General features: G+C 39.6%; 1 protein-coding gene across 1 annotated transcript; it reads right to left on the bottom strand.

Annotated features, from left to right (window-relative positions):
• Positions 1-257: 257 nt before the first annotated feature.
• Positions 258-26158, bottom strand: LOC139319757 (extracellular serine/threonine protein kinase FAM20C-like). The gene is made up of 10 exons (XM_070947755.1): positions 25580-26158; positions 20389-20549; positions 19128-19206; positions 16423-16515; positions 14754-14869; positions 14227-14407; positions 12468-12577; positions 10638-10719; positions 3624-3683; positions 258-1925 (listed from the first exon to the last, which is right to left on the bottom strand). The coding sequence occupies exons 1-10, from the start codon at positions 26068-26070 to the stop codon at positions 1688-1690; spliced, it is 1611 nt and encodes a 536-aa protein (XP_070803856.1). The 5' UTR covers positions 26071-26158; the 3' UTR covers positions 258-1687.

The raw sequence follows: 26158 nt of genomic DNA, 5'->3' as shown, positions 1-26158 counted from the left end.
GTTTTTCTACAACAAACAAGTTAGTTTGTTAAGGTCTTTAATTCTTAATTGCATAAGACTAACAGCTATATCAATATCAATGTATTTGTGCACAATAAATATACATCAAATCAGAGATTTGTCCATTTTTGGCTTTTTCCAGATATGCTACCAATTGGCCTCAATAGGCCAAAATTTTAAAGTGAAAATTTCCTGTTGCATCACACCTATGTAGCTAATGTAGAAATTAAACACATATTTATACCATGTTCTGGGTATTTATTTTAATCTTACACTCTTATTTAACAGGATCTAGAAAATCTGTTGCTGTAAAAGACTTGAAAAAGACATTGAGGCACAATTAATAAACATGATGCAATCTTTTCAGAGTTAACACAGTACCCTGAATAAACCATGGCACATTTGCTTGTCATTTTCAGCAGAAAATATACCTTGGCTACTTTCCCCTCTAAAGACCTAAAATATCATTAAAACAATTTGTTAATCATTCATTTGTTATATTCTTGGAGAAATAAGAACACTCATACCTGAAGTTCCCAATAAATTTGTAATGCAGTAATTGACCAGTAGCTACAATAGCATTTCTTCAATTGCTTTAAAAAAATTTCCATCCAAAAGGCCATAAAACTAATTCATGGGCAATCATGTTAAATCATTGGTGCAACTATGTATGCATGTTTTCCTTTGACTCCACCTATCCAAGGACAGGAGTAAGCAACCTGTATCTATCAAGATGCTTTTGAACAGCAATCTTTCTCATTGGCTGGTGCTTCTGGATGTTGCTAGCAGATGTTGTACAAGAATATCTGGAGAACCACAGGTTACCAGGAGCCTTGCCTGAGTCTACACATTCCCCTCTATGGGTAGACTTCACACATCATTTCCTCTTTATATACGAAAAATCTAAAATTTTATTCTTGGCATCACCAAGAAGGACTTGGGGAAAAAATTGTCTAAAATGCCAGTGAGCTACTGCTGGTCAAGGTCAATAATATGGGCTGGATGGCTCACTATCGACTGGTTATGTTCCTGTAAAACACTATACACTGTACAGAATGCATATATTTCCATTTAATTGGTTATTACCTGAAGCAGAATGTTGCATATTACATTGAACTAATTATTCAGATAACCATTGATATGCTTTCAGGCAGACGATTCCAGGTTCACATCTCGCCCTTTCTAAAAGGACCATAACAATAGGAAAACTTGGTGCCTGAGGCCTTAGTAGGTAATATTACCTAGCAATTGTCAGAGGCAGATAACTTTTTTTTTCCTATCAAGAGCTGCAGAGGCAACCTCTGGGCAACTTCAAGGAACTGGTAACACGAGACACTGAACTCTCCCTAGCCTCCAGTCCCTTTTTGCTCCCGATACTCTTTTCTTTCTCAAGAGGCAGTCTGGAGGAATTGACTGGAAGTTGGCACCATAGTCTGAATTGATTTCTTGCTGTACATGACTGTTAAGGCAACAGGTAATCTAGACCTTACTTAAATGAACAAATAGTCTGATCTGGCAGTGGACAAAGTTCCCAGTTCCATACTGGAACTCAATAAACTATAGATGCCCCCCCCCAATAAATAGCAATGGTAGATCTGAAATAATTTCTTCACGAGTAAACAGAAATAGCAGGTTGGGGTTATTATGTGTCTACTGTGGGTAAGATCACTTCTCTAGCTATTCTGAACTAAAAATACGGCTTTCCTTTTAAGTCATCAATTATTACTTCTTCATGTCCATCTGCCTTCCTGCAGTTTTCCACCATAGCCAATATCTTTTTGAGTCGTCGATCCAGTGCTTCCAGATGAGGCTCTGATAAGACTGGAGACAGGGGATCTGAGGCTAATGATTCACGCATGACATCACTCAAGCGAAAAGGCTCAGTAGCAAGCAGTTGCAGTCGCAGGAAGGTTGACTTTTTAATACTGGGAGACAGTAACAACAAGGAAAAGAGAATATATATAGAAGAGAGAAAATATCATATTTAATATTTCTATCAATGCAATTGAATTAAAATAAATGCATATGGACTTGAAAGACCAGTATGAATCAGGACAGTCATGAGAAGTCTTAGAACTGTCAAGGTGAGAAATGCTCATAATTATGGAATCCAGTAACCAAGGGTGTCAAACTGGCAGCCGTGGGCCGGATGCGTGACATGCAGGCCACACCCACCCTAGCTCTGCGAAGGGGGAAAATGTCATGATACGTCACATGTCAGCAACGTGACTCCGCAAGTTTGACACCCATGCAGTAAATGTAATTAAGATTGAAAAATAATATTGTCCTATGGGTATTTGGGAAAAATCCATTCCTTATTGTGATTCAACTGAATCAACTTTAATTTGGTACTGTTTACAAAATGTTCCCTGGTTCAGATTTCAAACAAATGCATCCATGAAGTAGTTTGGTAGGCATTTTTCTACCCAGAGCATGTGCATTTTAACAGATTTCTGTCAGAAACATGGTTACATGCTCCTTTGCATTTCGAGTTACCCTACATCCAAATGTGTCAATTGGAACCTGCCATCAGTCTCAGATAATTCATACTTCAGAATTGGAAAGAGAGCTGGTTCATGGAACTACTGAACTGGGTGAAAATTGACCTTCAAAATTAACCTAAACACAGTCACATTAAACCACCTTGCCTAACTTGGAGCTCTTTAGATATATTAATCTTCAGCTTTTATAAGAGGAAATTCAGTCAGAAGTAAATACACAAATATCATATCCTCCATACTATTGGGTGTTCCAAACTCAGATAATTTTCTTCTTTACCCTATGTTTTGAGATTAGTTAGATTTAATATTTTCTACCCTGTTTCCCCTGGATGATAAGCCCAATTGGGCTTTTGAACGCGTGCACTAAAATAAGCCCTCCCCGAAAATAAGCCCTTCCTGAAAATATTTAAGCACATTTGCAGCCGGTCCCCACCATTTCCTCGGGTTAGGGTTAGGTAGACAGAGGTGTAAATCAAGTAAGACGGCAAGAGGAGCCTCGTTTTGCTCCACGCAGCCCAAAATAATAAAACCTCCCCCGAAAATAAGGCCAAGCACTTATTTCCAGGTTCAAAAAATATAAGACAGGGTCTTATTTTGGGGGAAACATGGTAAATAAGATGGCCATGTTGAGTGAAAATTATGGAAGCCCAATATCTCTTGAGGACATTCTCTTTGAGAAAGGCTGAATTAGGCCATCAGGGCCATTGTATGATAGTTAATTGGGTAAATGTAATTAATGGGCATACCTTTTGTTATGTAGATATTCAGGAAGTATCCAAGTCACTGGATATGAGATGGGTGGCAAATAAATCTCATAATTAAATAAATAAAAAAATTTGAACAGTCTCAGCAATATTGGACTAGTGATGAGAAACAGTTCAACAGAAATCACTCTTTCTCCCATGTACGATCTCCTACTCTCCTGAACAAACTAAACAATGGAGGACTTGGATGTGTGATGTCCTCATACTAAAAAAACAGCACTTTTGAGAGAGCACCTTGACAATTTCATTTACAAGCAACATTAGTTTTTCATTGCAGAAATCTGGAACTTCCTTAAAACATCCTAAATTGTATTACCCTAGCAAATGCAAATTTTAAGAGGTAAAAAATTATCCTTACATGCAGCATTGACGAAGGGGAGTCAGAATAGACATTTCATCATGAGAATGTCTCCCAAACCTGAGAACAAGAATAAAAATAGCAGATTAAGACATAATTTGGAGGAGGAGTAATCCTATCCATTACAAACAATTTCCCTGTTCTTCAGAGAAAGAAGTGGCATAAAACTGCATTCTGTCCTCTAATTTTATCCCCACAACAATCCTGAGGTAATTTGGACTAAAACAGTGAATAATCTTGTTACTTGAGATCTTGGATCTGGATCTCCCAGTCTAGTCCAACAGACTAATCAGTATATGACATGGATTCATCTCAAGAGATTATTGTACACAATTCAAATGCTGCCACTGAAATGGAACGTAAAAATTAGACATAGCTGGATAATGTAGTTATCTTATTCTGTTGCTGAGAAGAAAGGAATTATCCAGAGGCAAAATATGGTAGGAATTCTTCTAATCATACTGCTTGTAGTGTTACATTTTATATAATGTCATTGTCAGGTTTCCGAAAGATGAAAGTGCTTTCTGAGTTGACAGCTATTCTACTGTTAAATTTTAGTATAACACTATAGCTGTAGTCTTAAAGTAAATTATAATTCTCCTTGTCACAAGTAAATGCCTTATTCTTCATTATGTAAATAGTACATGACCAGGGTATCAGGGGTTAACTTATTCTTCACTACTTAATATATTCATATTTAACCACTCCCATATCTAGCTCCACCCCATGTATATATAAGGAGCTGTATGCATTCCTTCTGTGCTTCTATCTGTGATTATTCAGTGAATATAGAATGCCTTCTGTAAATAAACAGTGCTTTATTTGAATATATAATTCTTAATTCATTTATTGAGTCTGATCCCGAAAATATCGTAACAATCTGGTAGCAGAGGATGGTTGAATTGACTCAATAAAACTTTAAATATGTCTGAGAGAGAAAACTCCAGAAACAAAAGAGAAAGGCCCAACACCAGGGCATACAGCAAAGAAATGGAAGCAGATCAAGAAATGATCGATGAGTCCACGAATGCAATATCGAGAGAATCTGAAGACTACACTACAGACAACGAAGAAATAATGGATGAAACTGATGACCAAGAAGAAAACGAAATAGAAAACAACGAACTCAGGTCAGAGATACTAAAACTCTTAAAAAGTCAAAAGAACGATGAAAATCTCATCGCGAACCTCCAAGACATATTAAAAAACAACGGAGCAGCGAGAGAGAAGCACATCGTTACGGATGAATCTAAAGACTCAAAAACGGTGAGCGATCTGCCTGCAGATAAAAATACAGCGAAAAAGAAAACTAACAGTCCCGCGCAAAATTTCGAATGGCAGCCATCTTGGTTTCAACAGACCCCTAAGATGAGCGAAGCAGAGCCAATCAGAAAGCAGGATTCAAAATATCTAGCGCGAAAAGCCTTACTCGATGCAAGAAATGAAAGGGAGAAAATTTACACCTCAGAAGAATCAGACACAGAAATCGAAGAAGCTTCAATAGATATGCGGGTAAAATCAGCAATGAAAACGCTCTTTGCAGCATTTGGACCAAAATTGAAAATCACTAAAGAATCAACGAAAGACAGCAGTCAAAAAACAAAGAAAAGACAAGCAAGCAAGCAAACATCTCAGAATCTACCCGCTTCTATCCAAACGACGAGAGCACCGACGCCTGAACCCAGAGAGCCCTGCAGATACCACCCCACACCACAGACGATCCCAGGGACCAGCGTCCTCAACGAAAGAAAGCGAGCGCCTGCTACCACCAGGACTCCCAAGATCGAGCCGGAGACCGATTCCTCGGAGGAAGAGCAATGCGGGGGAGCTGCAGCAGCGAGAACCTCTCACGACGGCTTCAGGAGCGAAATGAATAACGCGCATGTGCAAGACTACGCAGACAGCTTCGGAGGACATGAGGAACAGAGAGAACCATTCAGACTCGTTGCAAGCATACCCACGCCATTTTGCAACTTTCAACATTTACAAGATCACGGACTACCCCCAGTTGTAAGTAATGGATCCAACAATATTGGAAATTTGCCCAATGACTTCCCAAAACTGATAATAGATGGTATTAATTTGCAAGAATGGTGTCAGCAGCTCCAGGTTGTCTTTCTAAAAGAAAACTTATTATTTTTTATTACTAACCCCCCAAAAAGACCTTGGACTCTAAAATTGGACTGCCTACACCATAGAGCATTTTTCTTATTAATTTCCAGTATATCTCCTGCCATGTACCACAGTATTAAGCAAAATCTGACTGTCTCAGAAATTATTCAATGCATGTTTAAATTGTTTCACAGTGAAAGTGTAGCCACTACAACAAGAATGTCTAAAGATTTCTTCTCAGCTAGGATAAAGCCAGGGGTTACCATAAGTGAACATTTAATATCTTTAAACAAAATCAGAGCAGAACTGCATTTAAGGGGGGAGATAATTTCAGATCAAACAATGAAGAGTGCTATCATTAACTCACTAGACCCATCGTGGGATAACTATATATCACATTTAGACACAATCAATTTAGGATATTTATCCATAGAAAATCTATCTAATAAGCTAATAGCTGAAGATAATTCAAGGAGGAGTCGTTGTAACAATCACATGGAACATAAACAATATAAGAAGGTAGCATTTCAAGAAAAATATCATGAACCAATTGGATGCCACAACTGTGGATCCAAGGAACATAATAGGAGAGATTGTCCTAAACTTCTCAGAGAAAGACAAAAATCAGACCATAGAAATAGATACCACAACAGACAGTCATCCATTGATAGACATAGATATAGAAGTCCACCCAACTATAGAGAACATAGAGGGGGCAGGGATAATTCAAAGGATAGAAGGTCTGGTTCACTGAATGGGTTAAACAAACATGACAACACTAACACACAACAGCCAGAGGACAACGATTGGCTTATCGATTCTGGAGCAACTAATCACACTACAAATAATAAAAATATATTATCTTCATTTGTAGAAGATAAATTTGTAATTAAAGTAGCTAATCAAGAAAAGGTCCAAGTCATAGGTAGAGGGAATATAACCTTACCTGGCCTAGGAAAAATAGAGGGGGTATTGTTAATACCTGAAATACCTCATAACATACTTAGTGCAATAAAACTAAGCAGAGATTCTGACATAAATATTGTGTTCTCAAAAGGAAGAGCAACATTAGAGAAAAACAGAATAAACATAGGTACTGTGGTTATCAAAGGAGGTCTACCTTATTTAATGACAAAAGAGAGATGGTTACACAACATTGATTCCAACATGGAAGATAACAATGACATAGATCATGGAGACAATAGTAATAGTGACAATTAGGAACATGAGATAATTCATAATCACAAAGACACATCCAATGACAAAAAACCTAAAATTGGTAAACCAATTCATGATGAGTGTGCTCATGTCTTACATAGGAAATTAGGACATGCCAGTTTTCCTGTAGTACAAAAGATGACTGAACATGCTGAAGGTGTTAAAATAAAAAATTGTAAAAACTATTTGGAATGCTCAGTATGTAAATCTACAAAACTCAAAACTAGTCCCAAACCCAGAAAGTCAACAAGATCAACCAACAAAATTTTTGACTTGGTACACATGGATCTAGTTGGTCCATTAACACCATCAATCACATATAGAAAACGTTATTTTCTAACCATTGTGGATGACTATAGTCGTTATGGGTTTGTCTATACATTAAAGCACAAAGATGAAACTTTTCAGAAATTTAAGGAGTTTTACAAACGTGTAGAAACGCAACATAATATTAGAATAAAACAAATTATGACAGATAGGGGATGTGAATTCATGTCAAAGGAATTCTCCCAATGGCTAAAAGACAAAGGGATGTTACATTACACATCTAGCCCTTTCTCTGCATTCCAAAATGGAGTGGTAGAGAGAAAGAACTCAACATTACAAACCATGATTAGATGCACATTAGAAGATGCTGGCTTAGGTAAACAATTCTGGTCAGAAGCTTTACAATATTCCAATTATACACAAAATAGAACTTGGTCCAGCATTGTAAACAAGACACCATATGAAGTAATGTATAGTAGGAAACCCAAAATAGCACACATGCACATATTTGGAGTCACTGCAGACGTACACATACCTAAGCAATTGAGACGTAAAGGTGAGAATGTATCCAGAAGACTTAGGTTCATGGGATACGAAACAGGCACAAAAGGGTACAGATTTATCGATAATAATAACAAATTTATAGTTTCCAGAACGGCTGTATTCCATGAACAGGCCAACTGGTCTAAAATACATCTTAATGAAATATTCCCAAACACTAATCCAGACACTAAACGTCAAGAAAAAAAGACTAGAGAAGAATACAATCACAACTCACATAAAAACAAAATCAAAACATGGACAAACAGTCAACACAAAATAAAGACAGATTCATTAACAAAAAAGGAAGCAAGGTATTTACATGACAATGATAGTAAACCAGAAAGAACGATCAGAAGTAACAGAAATCAAGTGCCAAACAAATACAAAGATTATGTAATGTATATGGATGGAGAAACATCAACACCAAACACATACGAGGAAGTGTTAAAACTTCCCCCCGAAGAAAAGAAAAAGTGGGAATCAGCCATGACTAAAGAGATGAATAGTTTACGAGAATTAAATGTATTCACACCTACACCTGCACCTAAAGATAAAACTGTTATTGGTACCAGGTGGATATATAAAATCAAAAACTTAGAGGGAGGCAACACCTTATACAAAGCTAGACTAGTTGCACAAGATTATGCACAAAAATATCCCGAGGATTACACAGACACATACTCTCCCACAGTAAGAACTGAGAGTGTTAAAACAGCTCTGGTTATAGCATCAGCACTTAACCTTGATGTATTCCAATACGACATACAGACTGCATATCTACATGCAAAATTAGATAAAGAAATATATGTAAGAGCACCTCATAGTCAATACACAAACAAAAATGAAACGCGGTTGCTAAACAAAAGTTTATACGGGTTGAAACAATCTGGCAAACGATGGTATGAATGTTTAGTCAAAGTACTCAAAACTATGAATTTCAATGCTACTACTGCTGATAACTGTTTCTTTGTCAAAAAAGAGGGTGATTCTCTAGAATTTGTGTTAATTTATGTGGATGATATTTTGTATATAGGTAAACATAAAGAGAGGAGAGAGACATTTGTAACAAAACTAAATGAACATTTCTCTTTGAAATCATTAGGTAAGGTAAATAAGTATCTTGGAGTTCAAATCAGTAAAACAAAAAGGGGATTCAAACTTTCTCAAAGAGATAAGATTATAGAACTTCTGAACAAATGTAACTTAAATAATGCTAAGCCTTGTGACACTCCCATGCAAACTGATTTTTTGAGGAACACAGATGAGTCATCCCCTGAATTTAAAGATAATACACTTTACAGATCAGTCATCGGTTCCCTTCTATATATTTCCAATTGGACTAGACCTGATATTGCTTTGCCTCTCAACTTGTTGTCTAGGCACGTCAGCAAACCATTATTATATCATTGGGAAGCTGTCAAAAGAATATTAAGATATTTAAAGAATAGTTTAGACTTCTGTTTATTATTGGAACCTAATAATGTCAAAGAGCCCATCCTCACATGTTATGCCGATGCGGATTGGGCTGGCGATACCACATGTAGAAAAAGCACATCTGGCTATATATTTTTCCTTAACGATTGTCCAGTTTACTGGTACACTGGTAAACAAGATTTAGTAGCCACCTCAACGACTGAGGCAGAATATGTTTGTCTGTCTAAAGCCTCAAATAACCTCATATGGTTTAATGACTTATTGTCAAACACTTGGAAGAAACCTTCATTACCATTTATCATGCATGAAGATAACAAGGCTGCTATTGAAATATCTAGATCTGATGCTATTGGACAAAGGTCCAGACATATAGATATAAAATTCAAACATGTGAGGCAGTTATCTCAGGATGGATTTATTAAAGCAGTTCATTGCGAAACATCAGAGCAAATAGCTGACATATTGACAAAGCCTTTGCCTTCTAAGCAGCATAAATACTTGACTTCTAAATTACAAGTTTTATATTGTTCTGAATCTGAATGTAATTGTTGTAGTATATCGAATCGGCATTTAGAGGGGGATTTGTCACAAGTAAATGCCTTATTCTTCATTATGTAAATAGTACATGACCAGGGTATCAGGGGTTAACTTATTCTTCACTACTTAATATATTCATATTTAACCACTCCCATATCTAGCTCCACCCCATGTATATATAAGGAGCTGTATGCATTCCATCTGTGCTTCTATCTGTGATTTTTTTTTTTTTTTTTTAATTTGATTTATATGCCGCCCTTCTCCGGAGACTCAGGGCGGCTTACAATGCGTTAAGCAATAGCCTTCATACATTTGTATATTTATACAAAGTCAGCTTATTGCCCCCACAAACTGGGTCCTCAATTATTCAGTGAATATAGAATGCCTTCTGTAAATAAACAGTGCTTTATTTGAATATATAATTCTTAATTCATTTATTGAGTCTGATCCCAAAAATATCGTAACACTCCTTATCATGTATAAATAGTGCCAGTAGATAAGTACTTCTTGGCATTCAAATAATACTTGCCAAGTGCTGAGACCGCAGAGACTAGTTCACTGGATTCTAGCACAAAACCACTTTGCAAGTAGCTCTTCCTTGTTTGAAATCCTTAACTTGTAAACTCTTCCTTTCAAAGTCTATCCCACAATGGGGGTGGTGGTTTATTTTGAATTAGTGCAGAATGGTTGTTCTTGTTGTTTTAATCTGGGACTTTCCAAAATGTGTTGAAGTTACATTCCCCAGATTTTTTAGCCAGGCGCATCCCCCATACATCTGAAGAATATATTGAGATAACCTCTGATGTTAGCCCTGCTTTCAAAGATACAGATCATTATAGTCAGAATTCAAAAGCTTTCCAAAATCTCTTGCCCATCCTTAGGAAGATAGCAACACTTTCTCACCCTCTGCCATTGTCCAGGTGAAGATAAAAAGTGTGGTTACCAAACTTTTCAAAGGTCTCATAATGGTGCCTATCCATATTTCCTGCAGATAAAGAGAAAGCAGTGGAAGAAAATGTGTCACCAAAATTTGCCCATACCAGAGCTATAAGACCAAAAGTATACAGTACATTTGTTCTTTGGGAAATATGGATACCAACTGTCACTCAGTTTTGTTTCTGACACGAATCTGTTCAGAGAGAGAATTATCTTGAGAGTGACCCAGTTCTTAGGTGGCCATTAGAATATATAATATTGGGATACAAACATATATTACTCTTCTGCCACCATCAGAAGTGTATTTGTCTGAGTCTACATTTTAAAAAGAGAGTGATACTACATGCTAAAATCATGGATGAGCTATATTACTTATTCTGCAAGATATAAAGAATATGGATTTTCAAAGCCACAGGTCATGTAGTATATAACCTGATTTATAGGATGGGAGAGTGAATGTGCATGTGTATTCAAATAAACCTTTTTTTCCTATTCCTCTAACTGAGGAACATTCAACAAAGCAGATTATCAGTATTTTAATAAATTATATTATCTTTTAAGATGCTATGTTTGTGCTTCTGCTGCCCGCTAATCAAATAGGTTACTCTGACTGGTCAGTTAAACATTGTGATAACAATACATAATAAGCAGCTGCATTTTTGGAGCAAAAATCAGGAATAGATGGGATGGCCAATCCTCTAAATGCTTATACTGTATATGTCTATTGTTGAAATGTGGTATATGGGATATGAATGTGAAAGCAAATGCAATGCTTCCACTAGAGGGCATAGTGACACATGTTTGCCATTATAAACTATAAAATATACCATTGTATGTTGAGTATTAATTTGAATAAAGGAGCTTTTAGCAAGCCACATTTTATCTGAATTTTCTTACATGTATCCTGAAAACACTACAGAAAAGATTAAAGTTTTGTTTCTGTGTAAGTTTGAAAGGTGAAACTTTGTTTGCATATTAACCCGAAGCTGAGAAAAAGAGCTTAGAAAAACTAAGTTACACTTTTTACTATATCAAACGGACAGTTTATGAAACCTGCAGAGCCATTGACAGTTGGTTGGACAGAACTGAGCTAAATCGGCCAACAATAGGCCTTGGTAAATAGTGAATATAAGGCCTTCAATGAACTTTCTGAAATTATTCAGGGTCTTCAAATTTAGTTAAGATGCAGGCCTCTACATTCCTTATTGTGACAAGTTTTAACTAGTATGAACTTGGTTCTTCTGAAGTGGGATAACCAGCTGAGAAAAAGAATGTCCCCTTCCGGAATGGTAAGGCAATGCTAAAAAAAAAAAACAGGCCAGAACAAGCGACTCTGAGAAATGTTACAGAAGGAGCGATTGTTTTCTTGTGAATTTCAGCAAAGTGTCTTGCCAGCGAAAGGCTATTTTGGAGAAGCTGGTGGGCAGCCAGTTTTACACAGACAGAGATCCTTTGTTTTGCAAGATGCAATGGGCCTTATGGTTAGGAAACTCTAGCACAGTGTTTCTCAACCTTGGTAGCTTGAAGATGGTAGACTTCAACTCCCAGAATCCCCCAGGCAGCAGCGCTGGCTGGGGGATTCTGGGAGTTGAAGTCCACCCATCTTCAAGCTACCAAGGTTGAGAAACACTGCTCTAGCACCACAGTCTCATACCTACAAGCTGAGCTGAAATATCTGCAGTGGAAATGCCAGACAGAGGCTGAATCAGAGGCATAATCTGGGGCCTTCTGCCCCTGCCTTTTGCTACCACAGATCCAGGTCCCTTGTCCCCAGTATAAATACATGAACATACTTACCCATGAGAAAATCAAGCATGGTCATATCAATGAGATTCAGAAGTCGGGCTGTGTTGTCATAAGGTGGTGTCTTTCGAACCTGAGCACAGTAATTTTCATTCAGCTCCCACCTGGGAAAAGTCAGCCATTGTGAAATATTATCTGCTAAATGTTTGGCCTAACGTCTCTGTTCATAAAGGCCTCAAGAATCCATGGCTTTGGACAGGCTTCTAATGGTTAATCATTTACAGTAGTTCCCTTTTAGTATTCTATCTGTTTATACAGGCTGGTGGCTAAGACGCTGAGCTTGGCGATCAGAAAGGTTGGCAGTTCAGCGGTTTGAATCCCAGTATAGGTCTACGTGACCAGAGGGTTGGACTAAATAACCTCCAAGGCCCCTTCCAACTCTGTTACCGTTAAACTATATCCACTATTCTCTCTCTCTCCCAACCACTACTGTTGTATACTTTTGAGCAGCATATAAGAATATTTACCAACATAAAATATCCATGGTGTGTTTTCAAATATAATTTAGCTATTCTTATTTTAATTTTATTTTGTCTTTCTGTTTTAAACTGCTGGGATATATTGGTCAACGGTAGGACATGCAGTCTTAATAGCAACAATAAATAAATCTCATATTGGAAAAAGGAAGCAGCTTTGGTCGAACTCCTTCCTCAGGTCACCTTGCATTTTGCAAATGCATGCTGTTTGGGTACAGAGTTTCTTTTGAGCTTGTTTGCATGATGCTGCAGTTACAAAAGCCAAAATACTTTGCTCTGTGAGCTGAGCTACAAATGACTTCTCTCTTTTTCCACTCATGCAGATGCATACTAAGTGATGACACTCAAACCAGGAAAATCTCTGAAGCATCTTTTCCTTTTTCTGCCAGTAAAATAACCATGAGAATAAGTGGCACAATGGAATTCTGCTCCCTTTTCAAAGCAATGAAAATGTGCTGCACTTCTCATTGCTGATAGGATGAACCTTGATCCTGAGACCTTAAGAAAAGCAACAGAAATAGAGAAAGTGGCATGCTTGCCCAGAAAAATAATGCATTTTTATGACATGAGCCTTTCCCACAGGTATGAAGCAGTATGTCTCAACCGCTTAAAATAAGAGGCTTATTTCCTTTTCTTCATTTCCAGGAGATCATACCAGACAGGCAACAGATCAACATTTATTTATACAATGGTGAATAAGGAAATATATCTTTCTGTTGATATCCATGTTCTGTCATGGTTATAAGTTTACATTTTTTTAATTTTAGATTTCTGAATCTTTTTTTATCTTGTATCTGAAGCTTGAGATATTTATATATCTATATTCATATATAGAAAAGACATTTAAAAAATGCCTATTTCCATTAGTTACTTGAGACCCATGCTTTAATCTTTTTTAAACAGAATCAGCTTCTTCAAGTCACTAGTGATGAAGGAGCCACTGAATATTTTGCAGGTGTGGTGTTCTTCGTCCTCTTACTGGACTTTTCTTGGGCTTACATGAGCATAAAAGCAAGGGGAATTTTTAAAAAAAGTAAAATAGTTGAAAAAAAGTGGGGGGAGGCAAGATGGCCAAATTGGTGGGCTCAGGGATGTACCTTCATGGCTTGTACCAATTCCCTTAAGTTTAGACTAAGTGCCTCACTTTCTCCTTTTTTTGATTGTTCTGTTTCTCATAACCATCTCACGTGTCTCCACTCTATCTAGAATGTTCTTTTTGCTTTTTAAATCCTCTTTTTAGCAGTAGTGGCTTTTCTTTTCTCCTTTTGGATACTCACTCAGCTTTCTTGATCTTGGAATAGGAACGCCTCCAGGGACTCCGCCAAGACTGGCGTTCAGCTATCATTTTGTCAGGCAACAAGGCTGCCATGGATCCTTCAAGATGGTCGGGTTTGCCACACAAAGCATGTTCAGTGGAGCAATAGTAGGAGCACACACCAAAGAAACAGGTGTTGCCAGCTGGTTGATCCAGGCAAAATGGAAGGAAGCAAAAGTTAGGGAACTGAAACACAGAGGCATTTTTTTCTGTGATAGATCGTGCCACCACCTGTTTTACAGATTCGAAGAGAGAGGGAAATAGTTTAAATTCCTGTCATAGTTAATCTGTCTTGGTCTTCTCTAAACTGTTGCATTTTTCTACAATGCAGTGGTGAAGCTGTCCAGGAATTGTAGGAGCCACGCTAAATCTAGAGAGCAGTTTATTGGGAAAGATTTACACAATTACCCCCATAAATTCAAAGACACAATTATTCATTGTTTTCAAAGTTGAGGGGAGGTTTCAAGAATGGGGTGGGGAGATACTCACCTGGGGAGATGAAAAACGTTTTAAACAGTTTCTTATCTGTTGTAATGTCACGAACATCCTCGGCTATGTTCACCAAGCGTCCAGAAACTGGGGGAATTCTTCTAAAGTCCAAGATCCTGCATGGAAAAGGCAAATGCAGGAGAAAAGTTGGAATAAAGAACAGATAGCTTAGCCTATGTACTATTAACGCCATAGAGCCTACAATCAAACAATATCAATTAACTTTTTCTAATAGTTGTATTCATCCTAATGTTTTCTTTTATTCATATCCTTTTCATGTATTTATAATTATGTTTACACTTGTATCTGTCATAAAATATATGCTTGATGAAATAAATAAATAAAAATAAATAAATAAATTATGATGCGGGCCTCAAGCCTTGACCTGAGGTTTGCCTTCTAGCAAACTGCTATGGACTGGGTGCATTGAAAAGTATCTTGTATCATCTTCTGCCAGATCCTTTATGGAACTCTTGGTGAAGGATTCCTTGATGGATTGCGTCTTACCTTGGAGAGTTTGGATTATAGCAACAATGCTCTGAGTGAATGCTCTGAGTAAATTTCTCAGGATGCTTCCTTTATTCTGAAAATTAAATGGAGCTTTCCAGCTGCTTAGAGAGACCCACGGCAAAGGTGTAATAAATCCTGCTAGAAATTGGACTGTGCTGTACCCTTCAAGGATAGTCTTTACTGAGGCTAATCTGAACTCAGTGATGGATAAGCTTTGAAATGGCCAGACCTCATATAAACATGAAACACTTAGTGTAACCTTGGATACACCAAGCAGAGCTAGAGTTTCAGAATGGCTACCAATAACTTTGTCATGATCTCAACACACTAGATCAAATGGTGAAAACCTGTGGCCAGCCAGAAGTTTTAAGATTCCTGCTTCCTTTAAGTAAACATCGTAATCCTATAATCAAGGATATTCAGATTTATATTCCCACAAAATCTAAAAGGTTATTGATTATCCGACCCTGTTCTATAGCTTGTTGTATGCCTGGATCTCATATCAGCCAAAATCACTATTTTGATTGATTATGTGCCATCAAATCATTTTAAATTCCTAGCAATCGCATAAATAGATTTTCTCCATGATGATTTGTTCTAATCTGGTCTTTCAAGTTTTCCAACATTGCAGTCATTGCTACTGTAACTGAATCCACCACCTTGCTGCTGTCACCTTCTTCTTCTCTTTCCTTTCACTTTTCCCAGAATTAGACCCTTCTCCCCTGTCCGAAGTAAGATAATTTGAGTCTGATCATTTGAACCTTGAGTGAGAACTCTTGCTTGATATGTTCACTGACCCATTGGTGTTCATGGCATTTTCAGATGTCTTCTCAACACTGTTTTAAAGTATCAGACTGGTAATATTGTTAATTTTATTATAATGTGTATCTCACCATTCTTTCTACTCACATTCAGGGCAGAAAGTTGTCTTCTACTAGCTCAGCCTTGCCTACTCTAATAACAACAGCTCAAAAGAGCCTAAGTAGAGTTCTTTTTCTGTACTACTGGGATTATTCTGCAACGAAAAGTGCCAAAACCTGAATTTGTTTACAGACAGAGTATATTCTAGGTTTAAACTATGGTAATTTTTTTTTTACTAACCATCTTTTGAAAATAAAGCATAGGTATATTTTGAAGAAGAGAATTAGACTGAACTTACCTGTCCAAATGAAAAGCTGATATTTCTGCATTGTGCCGCTCAAAATCTGAAAAGTAAAAGAAGTCTGCTGAAGTCTCCTGGTCTCGGGTTTGCCTAGGAAGGCAGAGAGAAGAGTAGAATGGGGTATCAGAAACAAAATATCAGATAGTTTCCCTAAGAAACTTCATCCAGCTCACGGAATTCCCCAACAATATGGTGTTACTGAGAATTCTGGGAAGATGTCAACATTTGGCAGATGCTCACGTATAGAGAGAAATGGTCAAGAAAGTAAGTATCTTGTGGCTGAAGTCAAGTCCGAATCTCCTTTGCACCTGGGAGATCAGTTTGCACATGAGATAAGAATGGGCAAGGTTCTTATAGCAAGTCACATTTGCATCCATCATCTTGGTATTTTACAGCAGTAGTAACTCTTGTGACTTCAAGCGGTGGATATTTTGTCAATCTATCTCAGGGGTATCAAACTCAAGGCTGTGGGCTGGATCCAGCCCCTGGGTTGCTTAGATCTGACCCACGGAGCCGCCCTGGAAACAGTGAAGGACCGGCCCAGAGTGCCTCTGCCAGCGGAAATGGTGCTTGGAGCGCTGTTTTCGCTGGCAGAGGGCTGCAAAAGGCTGTCACAGCCAAAAATGGGGCCCAGGGCACAGCCTCCCCAAGCTACATTTTTGCTGGCAGAAGGCTGCAGGTGGCTGTTGGGACTGAAAATGGAGCTTATGAGCCTGTTTTTGCTGGCAGAGTGCTCGGGCCACTACTGGCGCCCCTGACACGAGTGATGTCAAGATGGCCACTCCCACCCTGGCCTCCTGAGGTCAAACACCACCCTGATGCGACTCTCAATGAAATTGAGTTTGACACCCCTGATCTATCTGGAGATGTTGGAGACATTTTGTATGCAAAGTGCATGCTTTGCAGAGCTACAGTCTTTCAGCTGAATCTGTTCAAACAAACTAGCATCCAATTAATGTTATTCAATTTTATCGTTCTAAAGAGTTTTCTCAATTCAGACCTTTCCAGGAATGTTTGGATTACAATGTCCATTATTTCTGAAAGGGAAGTGTTATTGTGGATTCCAGCTTGAAAAACACTAAGAACTTCAATTTAAGCCTTTCACCAGCAGAGGTCGCGCATCTCCATCAAAACAGAACTCTGCAATAGCTACAACTGTGCTAGGGTGGTAATAAGGATAACTATTTTTTACTACAGCGCCATATGTAACCATCTTGTGGTAGAAAATTTCAGAGTAATTTTAAGGACATTTCTATTAAATATTCAGTGAATCAATCTGAACACTCATGAATATGGCACTAAGTTAGGGAACGCAGGCATATTGATAGGGAACAGAAGTGCAAGATTGCTGTTCTTTTGCTAGGATATAGGGATTACAAAATGCTTTAAAGGGTTGTGAATGTTTTTTCTCTGAAGCGTTGAATATTTTTGGTTCTAACTCTAATTAAAATATGACACTGTCTGCTAGTATTTTGAGCTATTTTCCCAGATGTTCCCCATATACTGAGAAGTGCCTATTTTTGAAAGAACACTTAAATTCTGCCTTTAACTTGTAATCAGATTTGCAGCTGTTGATGATTTATTATATAACTCCTGTGTAATTTTATTATCTCTGTGGCCATGACATTTTTTCTGCAGATGAAACCCCATGAGAAATACAGAGCAAGTCAATCCATTTCTGTTTCAATGCCAGCCTTATAAAATATGCTGTCTGGGATATAGAAACAGGCTTGCCAGCAAAGGGGCATATGTATCATTTTCCTACAGTAGCTTTCATTACCTTTTGCCAAGAAACCAATATGGAGGCATCTTTGTAGTCAGCAGCCTCTGTACCTGACTTTACATTTTGATATTTACATTTAAATTACTTCTGATAGAGTCATTGAATAGGTGTGTTTAGCAAACAAACTTCTTTTTAGTTTAGTTTAGTTTAGTTTATTGAATTTATATACTGCCCTACTCCCGAAGGACTCAGGGCGGTGAACAGCCAAAAGATAAAATACATGTAATACAAATGTTAAACAACCATTAAAATACGATTAAATAATATGGCCCAGAAAACAAAATTTAAAACCCCCAATTTTTATACGACAAATTTAAAATTTAAAAAATTTAAAAAACAGTTTAAAAAAGAGGTTAGGCCAGGCTGGCCTGCTGGAATAGGAATGTTTTGAGGGCACGGCGGAAAGCGCACAGATCAGTGATCCTCCGTATCTCTAGGGGGAGCTCATTCCAGATGGCAGGTGCTCCCACAGAGAAGGCTCTCCCCCTGGGGGCCGCAGGTCAACACTGTTTGACCGACGGCACCCTAAGAAGCCCCTCTCTGTGGGAGCGTACTGGTCGGTGAGAGGCTACTGGTGGCAGAAGGCAGTCTCGTAGATACCCCGGTCCTAGGCCATGGAGCGCTTTAAAGGTGCTGTTTCACTTGGGATACAGATGACAATTCCAGGATTACCTTATCAGCTTGCTATACAAAGATGCTTTAGCTACCAATTAATTTACAAAGTGTAGGTTTAATGTAATCCCATCAAGGATTGGTGCAATGCATGAAAAGATGCTCAGGGCCATGATAAAGAGCATTCTCCTATGTCAGCCTGAAATTCCCAAATTTTCAGCTAGCATTGCCTTTGGAGTTACACTCTCAGCATATCCAAATAGCCCATTTTGGAGGGGATCACAATTAATGTATCAAGGTGCCTTACTTCATAGGTTTGAAGAGAGCTTGGCCATGATTGGGAAAAGTCATGATAAGCTTCAATTGAGTTCCTCCAGGCTTCTGAACTGAAATGACATTAACAAGTATTAGAGCTCATGAAGAGACTTAGATTGCTGTATATTTTATTTTATTTTATAGATGAGCATAAAATGATCCATTTATCTTGTTCATTCAAACACCTTGAAAAGTGTTCGTTGAATAAAAATTCTGGTTTTAAAAATATGATTATGAAGTAGGCTTCTTTCTCACACTTTTAGTGTTTCACGCCAAATTTCATCCTAAATATGATGTCTACCAAACTGGGTTTTGTGACCATTGGCTGTGGTGATTTTATTACCACTTAGAGACTGTTTATCCTCTGTATGTGGTTCTGCAGTAATTTAATAATAATTGACTCCTAAATTTAATTTTTGATCTGGCAACCTACTGTACAAGGACCTTTTTTGGATATAACATCCAGTATCCATTAAACAGTACAACAGTGTTCTTATGTTCTACATCAGCTTCAGGCTTTTTATGCATTTTAGATTCAAAATCAAATTATTATTTCCCCAATCTCCATCTTTTAGTATTTTTCTATTAGAATTATTATAACAGAATACAGAATATGTATACTAAATATTATAGTATGCTTGTCCACATGTTAAAGAGTAGATATAGCTATCAAGCTGTTTAACTCTGCTGTCATGTATTTGCCAGTGGCATGTGTGTATTTAAATAGAAAAAAATATATTAAAAATAACAAAGAGAAACATGTCTGTCTTTTGTTTGCACTGAGAATCTTGGCAAACTCTTGGCATGGGGGATGTAATTAATGAGCTTATCTGGCTCCCAAACTTCACTTTTGGCAATCAAATAGCCCAGAAACAAATTGCCAAACATGAAGAGTTCATTTTCCCAGAAGGTGGAGGAGAAAGGGAGAAGATAAGATGTCAGGTTGATTTAACATATCTAAATAAAACATTCAGTAAAACAAATAAACAGAGAAAACTAATCTGTCCAAGATGTCATCACCTTGTACCCTTGGATTTCAGGCAAAATTTGTTAACAAAAAGTACGGCTGTGGTCTACAAAAAGATACGCCCTTATTTTGGTTGGTTAGTACTAAGTAGCTCATCTGCAGAAGAGACTCCTCCTTCCTCTAACACTCTTCTCTGTGGATGGTTTAAACAGTGGAAAAGAGAAAACAGAATGAGAAAACAAACAAACAATGAGTTAGGTGGAGCATCTGAAATGCTATGTAATACCTGAGCTGATAATTTTCTGTTTGGCCAAATCCTTCATCAAGTCATGGCGAGAGGGATCATGGCGGCCGTACAGTTCATAGCGATTGATTCCAGCGTAAAAACTGAGCCAAGCAGGGTGAGCACTCTGGTTCTGAAGACCTTCTGCATTGTTGCTTATGATTCTGTAGATCCAACACACAAAATCAAGCTACTGAGTTATTATTACATCCTATGTATGAATATGGAATTTACACATTGAATTACAAGCAAAATAAAGCTACTGGATAAAGATATTGACACACTAAGGCTATCCTGAAATCTCTAGAAGTAACCAAACCAAACCAAACTAAACCAAACCCCCATGATGACATCCTAGGTCCGTGATGGCGAACCTATGGCACGCGTGCTGAAAGTGGCACACAGAGCCATCTCTCTGGGCACACCAGCCATCACCCATTGCTCTTCTGAGTTCTGGCACACGCATGCGCGCTGGCCAGCTAGTCTTTGCACGCGAGTGCATGCCAAAAACCAGAAGACCAGGTTACCGGCGTGCACACTGGGGAACTGCTCTTCCGGTTTCCAGCACTCCCAAGTGTGCATGCCAGGAAACTGCTCTTCCAGTTTTTGGCACTCGCCAGCACATGCACACGTGCTCCTGTTTCAGCACTCAGTGCCGAAAAGGTTTGCCAACATTGTCCTAGGTTCTTATGGAGAACTTAGTGCAAATGAAGGGCAACACCAGCTAAAGAACTGGCCGCTATGTCTTCACACCTTTTGGACAAATAAAATAATAATTAAACTTGCCACATAACACTCCAAACTTAGCAATTGTGGATGAGAAAGGCAAAAAAAAGTCTGGGTAAGGGATATTGCCTGCAAGCAAGTACAGTATTTTGTCCAGAAGGCAACTTGGCTGCAAGCGAGAACTGATGGGACCAAAAAAAAAAAAGACAAAGTAATAAAATATGTGAAGAAGCTAAAGTGCTTTGGGACTTTAGAATTTAAATAGACAAGCATTTGTTTGTTTGTTCCTTGTCTCGTTTATTTTTTATAAATAATTCAAGATAGTGAACTTCTAATACTTCTTTCTCCTATTTCTCCCAGAACGGAAGAGAAAGAACCATACAAAATCACAAACTATAAAACTCTGCAAATAGTAGAACAACTGTGGCAAACGAAAGCAAAAACCAATAGCAATAGGTGCCTTGGATAAAATCCAGAACATCTGGAGCACCACTTGAACACCATTGGCATTGATCAAATCATCATCAGTCAAATGCAAAAGGCAGTTTTGCTTGAAACAGCTTACAATATGCAATGATACCTTTAACATTATTAAACAATAACATTGGCCATTTCCACGTTCTTAGGAAGGCCTTGATAGCTGAACAAAATTGCCAAATCCAGTCTAAACATCTGGCTGATTGCAACCAACCATAGTAATAATGTAGAATGAAAGAGCTAAACATTAGAATTGGGGTGATGGCACATTTCAAAATCTAGTTGCGTGATCTAACTTTCTGATTTCATTTTTCTATTGCAATCAGCCTTAAACCAGTATCTGTTGAAAAGGCCATACAGTTTTGTTTTTTTTTTTTATTTCTATTTCTATACCGCCCTTCTCCCGAAGGACTCAGGGCGGTGTACAGCCTATTTAAAAACACAAACAAAACAATGATATAAAATTTAAAATAATTAAATAAATGGCTCAAATTTAAAACCCCAATAAATTTAAATACCCCAATTTAAAACTATTGTATTGATAGTCCGGCCTGGCGGAACAACAGGGTCTTCAATGCGCAGCGAAACACCCGGAGGTCAGATATCTTACGAATTTCCGGGGGCAGTTCATTCCACAGGGCTGGGGCTCCCACAGAGAAGGCCCTCCCCCTGGGCGTCGCCAGCCGACATAACTTGGCTGACGGCACCCTGAGGAGACCCTCTCTGTGGGAACGAACTGGTCGGTGGGAGGCTATTGGTGGCAGAAGACGGTCTCGGAGGTATCCGGGTCCTATGCCATGGAGCGCTTTAAAGGTGGTAACCAACACCTTGAATCGCACCCGGAAGACCACCGGGAGCCAGTGCAGCTCGCGCAGGAGGGGTGTCACATGGGCATAACGGGTTGCGCCCATAACCACCCGCGCGGCCGCATTCTGGACCAGTTGGAGCCTCCGAGTGCTCTTCAAGGGGAGCCCCATGTAGAGAGCATTACAATAGTCCAACCGGGAAGTAACAAGGGCATGAGTGACCGTGCGCAGGGCGTCCCGATCCAGAAAGGGCTGCAACTGGCGAATCAGGCGAACCTGATAAAAGGCCCCCCTGGCCACGGCCGTCATATGCTCTTCTAAAGACAGCCGCGCATCCAGGAGGACACCCAGATTGCGAGCCCTCTCCGTGGGGGGCAAAGATTCACCCCCAATAGTCAGCGATGGCACCTGCTGACTATATCGGGGCGCCGGAAGCCACAGCCACTCGGTCTTGGAGGGGTTGAGTCTGAGCCTGTTCCTCCCCATCCAGGCCCGCACGGCCTCCAGGCAGCGGGACATCACATCAAGGGCATCGTTGGGGTGGTCTGGGGTGGAGATGTACAGCTGGGTATCGTCAGCGTACAGATGACACTTCACTCCAAAACCACGGATGATCTCACCCAGCGGCTTCACATAAATGTTGAACAGGAGGGGCGAGAGGACCGACCCTTGCGGCACTCCCCATGCGAGACGCCTCGAGGTCGACCTCTGCCCCCCTGCCAACACGAACTGCGAGCGGTCGGAGAGGAAGGAGGAGAACCACCGCAAAACGGTGCCCCCTATTCCTAACCCCCTCAACCGCTGCAGCATGATACCATGGTCGATGGTATCAAAAGCCGCTGAGAGATCTAATAGGACTAGGACAGAGGAACAACCCCTGTCCCGAGCCCTCCAGAGATCATCCACCAACGCGACCAATGCCGTTTCTGTGCTGTACCCCTGCCTGAAGCCCGACTGGTACGGGTCTAGATAGATAGCTTCATCCAGGTGCCGGGGAAGTTGTCGTGCCACCACGCTCTCAACAACCTTCGCCACAAAACGAAGGTTGGAGACTGGACGATAGTTGGCTAATTCAGCCGGGTCCAGGGAAGGCTTCTTGAGGAGGGGCCTCACTACCGCCTCTTTCAAGGCAGCAGGAAAGGCACCCTCACCCAAAGAAGCACCTATAATCCCCTGGAGCCAGCCTCGTGTAACCTCCCGGGAGGCCAGTACCAACCAGGAGGGACACGGGTCCAATAAACACGTGGCGGCACTAATCTTACCCAGAACCCTGTCCACATCCTCGGGAGTCACAGGATCAATACAGTGCAGCCACATCCCACAGTTTCCTACTGTGGAACAGAAAATTCTGTGCATTTGTATGTGCAGCTATATATTTGTATATGTAACTATGGTTGATGGGATAAACATAATTCTTTTTTGTTCTAGTTTGTACATCCTGCATCAAATAGCACTGCTGTGTTTAGCAGTGATGCTGTGTAGTGAAAAAATAAGGCCTAGCAGATCCTGCTTTAAACAGATACAAGTAGCATCATAATTGTCTATTAGAAATAATAGAGCAGGGGTGTCAAACTCAAGGCCCGGGAGCCAGAACTGAACCCACAGGTGCTTAGATCTGGCCCACGGGCCTGCCCTGGGAACAGTGAAGGACTGGCTTGCAGTGCCTCTGCCAGTGAAAACAGAGCTCATGTTCTGCCCCAGCTATGGACCCCAAAGAACGCAGCACACACAAAGTCCGTTCAAACCTTAGTTTACTAAATAAACCAGTTTTTTACAATAACGGCTGTTAATTAACTGCATTAACAGCTGCCAAGAATCCAAAGAATAATACTGAAAGTTTACTGTGGTTGGCAGAATGCCCAGAAGCAATTTGCAGGAAGCTGATAAGATAAGCAAGACAAGACACGAAGGTATGTGAACGAAGTTGTTCCCTGCAAATTGCTTCAGTCGGCATTCCTCCTTAAATAGGCTAAGGGAGTGGCCAATTAGCCCCAAGCCTTACTCTTGAGGAGACCTCCTCCTGAGGAGCCATTCCTGCCTTTTGGCAGCTCTGCGTGCCTTTGCATCGAGAAGAGGCTCCTCCTCTTCGTCCTCTTTACTTAAGGGAGCTTCTGGAGGTTCTGAAGGCCTTGGCTGAATCCCTGCCTCTGGTACCACATCTCCAGCCTCCTCATTGTCCGACTCGAATGCCAGTTGCACAGGCTGCTGGCACAGCACCACACCACCCTCCTCGCTGTCTGAATCAGCTACTAGCTGCACAGGCCACGTACGGGCCAGAACAGCTCCGGAAGGCCACACGTGGCCCTCCTGGGCTCTGTTTTTGCTGGCAGAGGTCTGAAGGAGGCCATCATGGCCAAAAATAGAGTCTTGATGAGTTATGTTGAGCTGGCCATGCCCACTCTGGCCATGCTCCCCCTACCCCCCCCAAGGTCAAACATAACCCTGATGCGGTCCTCAATGAAATTGAGTTTGACACTCCTGTAATAGAGAAAAGAACTGGAAAGAGAAGAAGAGCAGAAGGATGTTGGTTCATTCTGAACACAAAGGGGCATTTGGAAGTCAGCATAATATACAGAGGTAAATTACAATAATCTGATCACAACATCCTATGTAAAGTACTTCCGTCTGAATCCCATGACCTGGCATGCATGCTTTCAGTACTGATTTTATATATTGTTGTTAGACATTATTATACAGGTTTTAGGAAGTACTCATGGTAGAAAACCATGTCTGCTAGGATTACAATTCTTTCCATAATAGGTGGGCATACACTTCTTATATCAATAGTGGCAAAAAAGGAAGAAAATGGGTCATGACTGTAGGACAGAATTTCATCTAAATGAAATGGCAACCATCAGTGATCTTCCCACCATCTCTTCCTCTTTCTCTCTCTCTTACTCACATGTTCATTCAGCAACCACTTCACTTTATGAAATGTTGCTTGAACCAATTGTGATCACTAATGAGGAGAGGGTGATATTATCTCACATGGGGCATTGTGCCTCAGGGAAGAGTCAGAATCAAATTATCTACGCAACCTACTGAGAAGAAAACTCTTCCAAAATGGGGAAAGAAAATATTATGCACATAATAATAGAATCTGGGCAGGAATAGACACAAGCTCGTCTAAGAAGAGAACACGTTAAGCTGAGCGAGTCATCCAGAAGGAAAAGAGGATCTCTCACCGTTCATCACTACTTTGTATGAAGAGATTCATCTTTGGCTTGATCCCAAATAGTTTGTCTTTCTTTGCAACTTTTGGGATTGGGATCTTATACAGAGGATGATGAAAAAGAGCAGACAATTTGGATTTGATTTTCTGGCTGGGTTTTTCTTTGGTTTCCTGTTGCTTGATGTTGACATCTTGGAGAGCTACATTGCTGAGGCCACCCACATGTGACACACCTTCTGTTGAGTGAAATCCTTTTTCCAGGGAGCTGTTACTGCTACTAAAATCCTGAAGATTCCTCAGATTCAGCTTATTCTGAGCTGCTAATAAGGAACTGGGTGATAAATGGTCCAAGGTACCTGTGGCTTTAGATAGACACCTGCAGGACGTATAATCAGCAGAGGGCACAAAATCCATCACGATGTGTATCAGGACAACCATAAGGAGAAAAAGACAAATGGTGGCTTTGAGTTTCCTCTGGAGCAAAAAAGGCAAGTAGCGTACCATCTTCTTGGATTCTTAGATACAGCAAGATGCAATGGAATGTCAAAGATTCACATGTAAACAGAAAAAGTCTCTCTTCTTTTTCGATCCT

Source organism: Pituophis catenifer, unplaced genomic scaffold (assembly GCF_029215685.1).
Source record: "Pituophis catenifer annectens isolate HBS135680 unplaced genomic scaffold, rPitCat1.0.hap2 SCAF_7, whole genome shotgun sequence".
NCBI lineage: Eukaryota > Metazoa > Chordata > Lepidosauria > Squamata > Colubridae > Pituophis > Pituophis catenifer.
This window is presented reverse-complemented; position numbering and strand designations above follow the sequence as displayed.

Excerpts from the sequence above, each read along its gene's own strand:
- LOC139319757 (XM_070947755.1), bottom strand. The coding sequence starts at position 26,070 with ATGGTACGCTACTTGCCTTTTTTGCTCCAGAGGAAACTCAAAGCCACC. Across the intron at positions 20,550-25,579 it reads ATACAAAGTAGTGATGAACG|AATCATAAGCAACAATGCAG; the intron begins GTGAGAGATCCT and ends TTGGATCTACAG. Across the intron at positions 10,720-12,467 it reads CATGCTTGATTTTCTCATGG|GAAATATGGATAGGCACCAT; the intron begins GTAAGTATGTTC and ends CTTTATCTGCAG.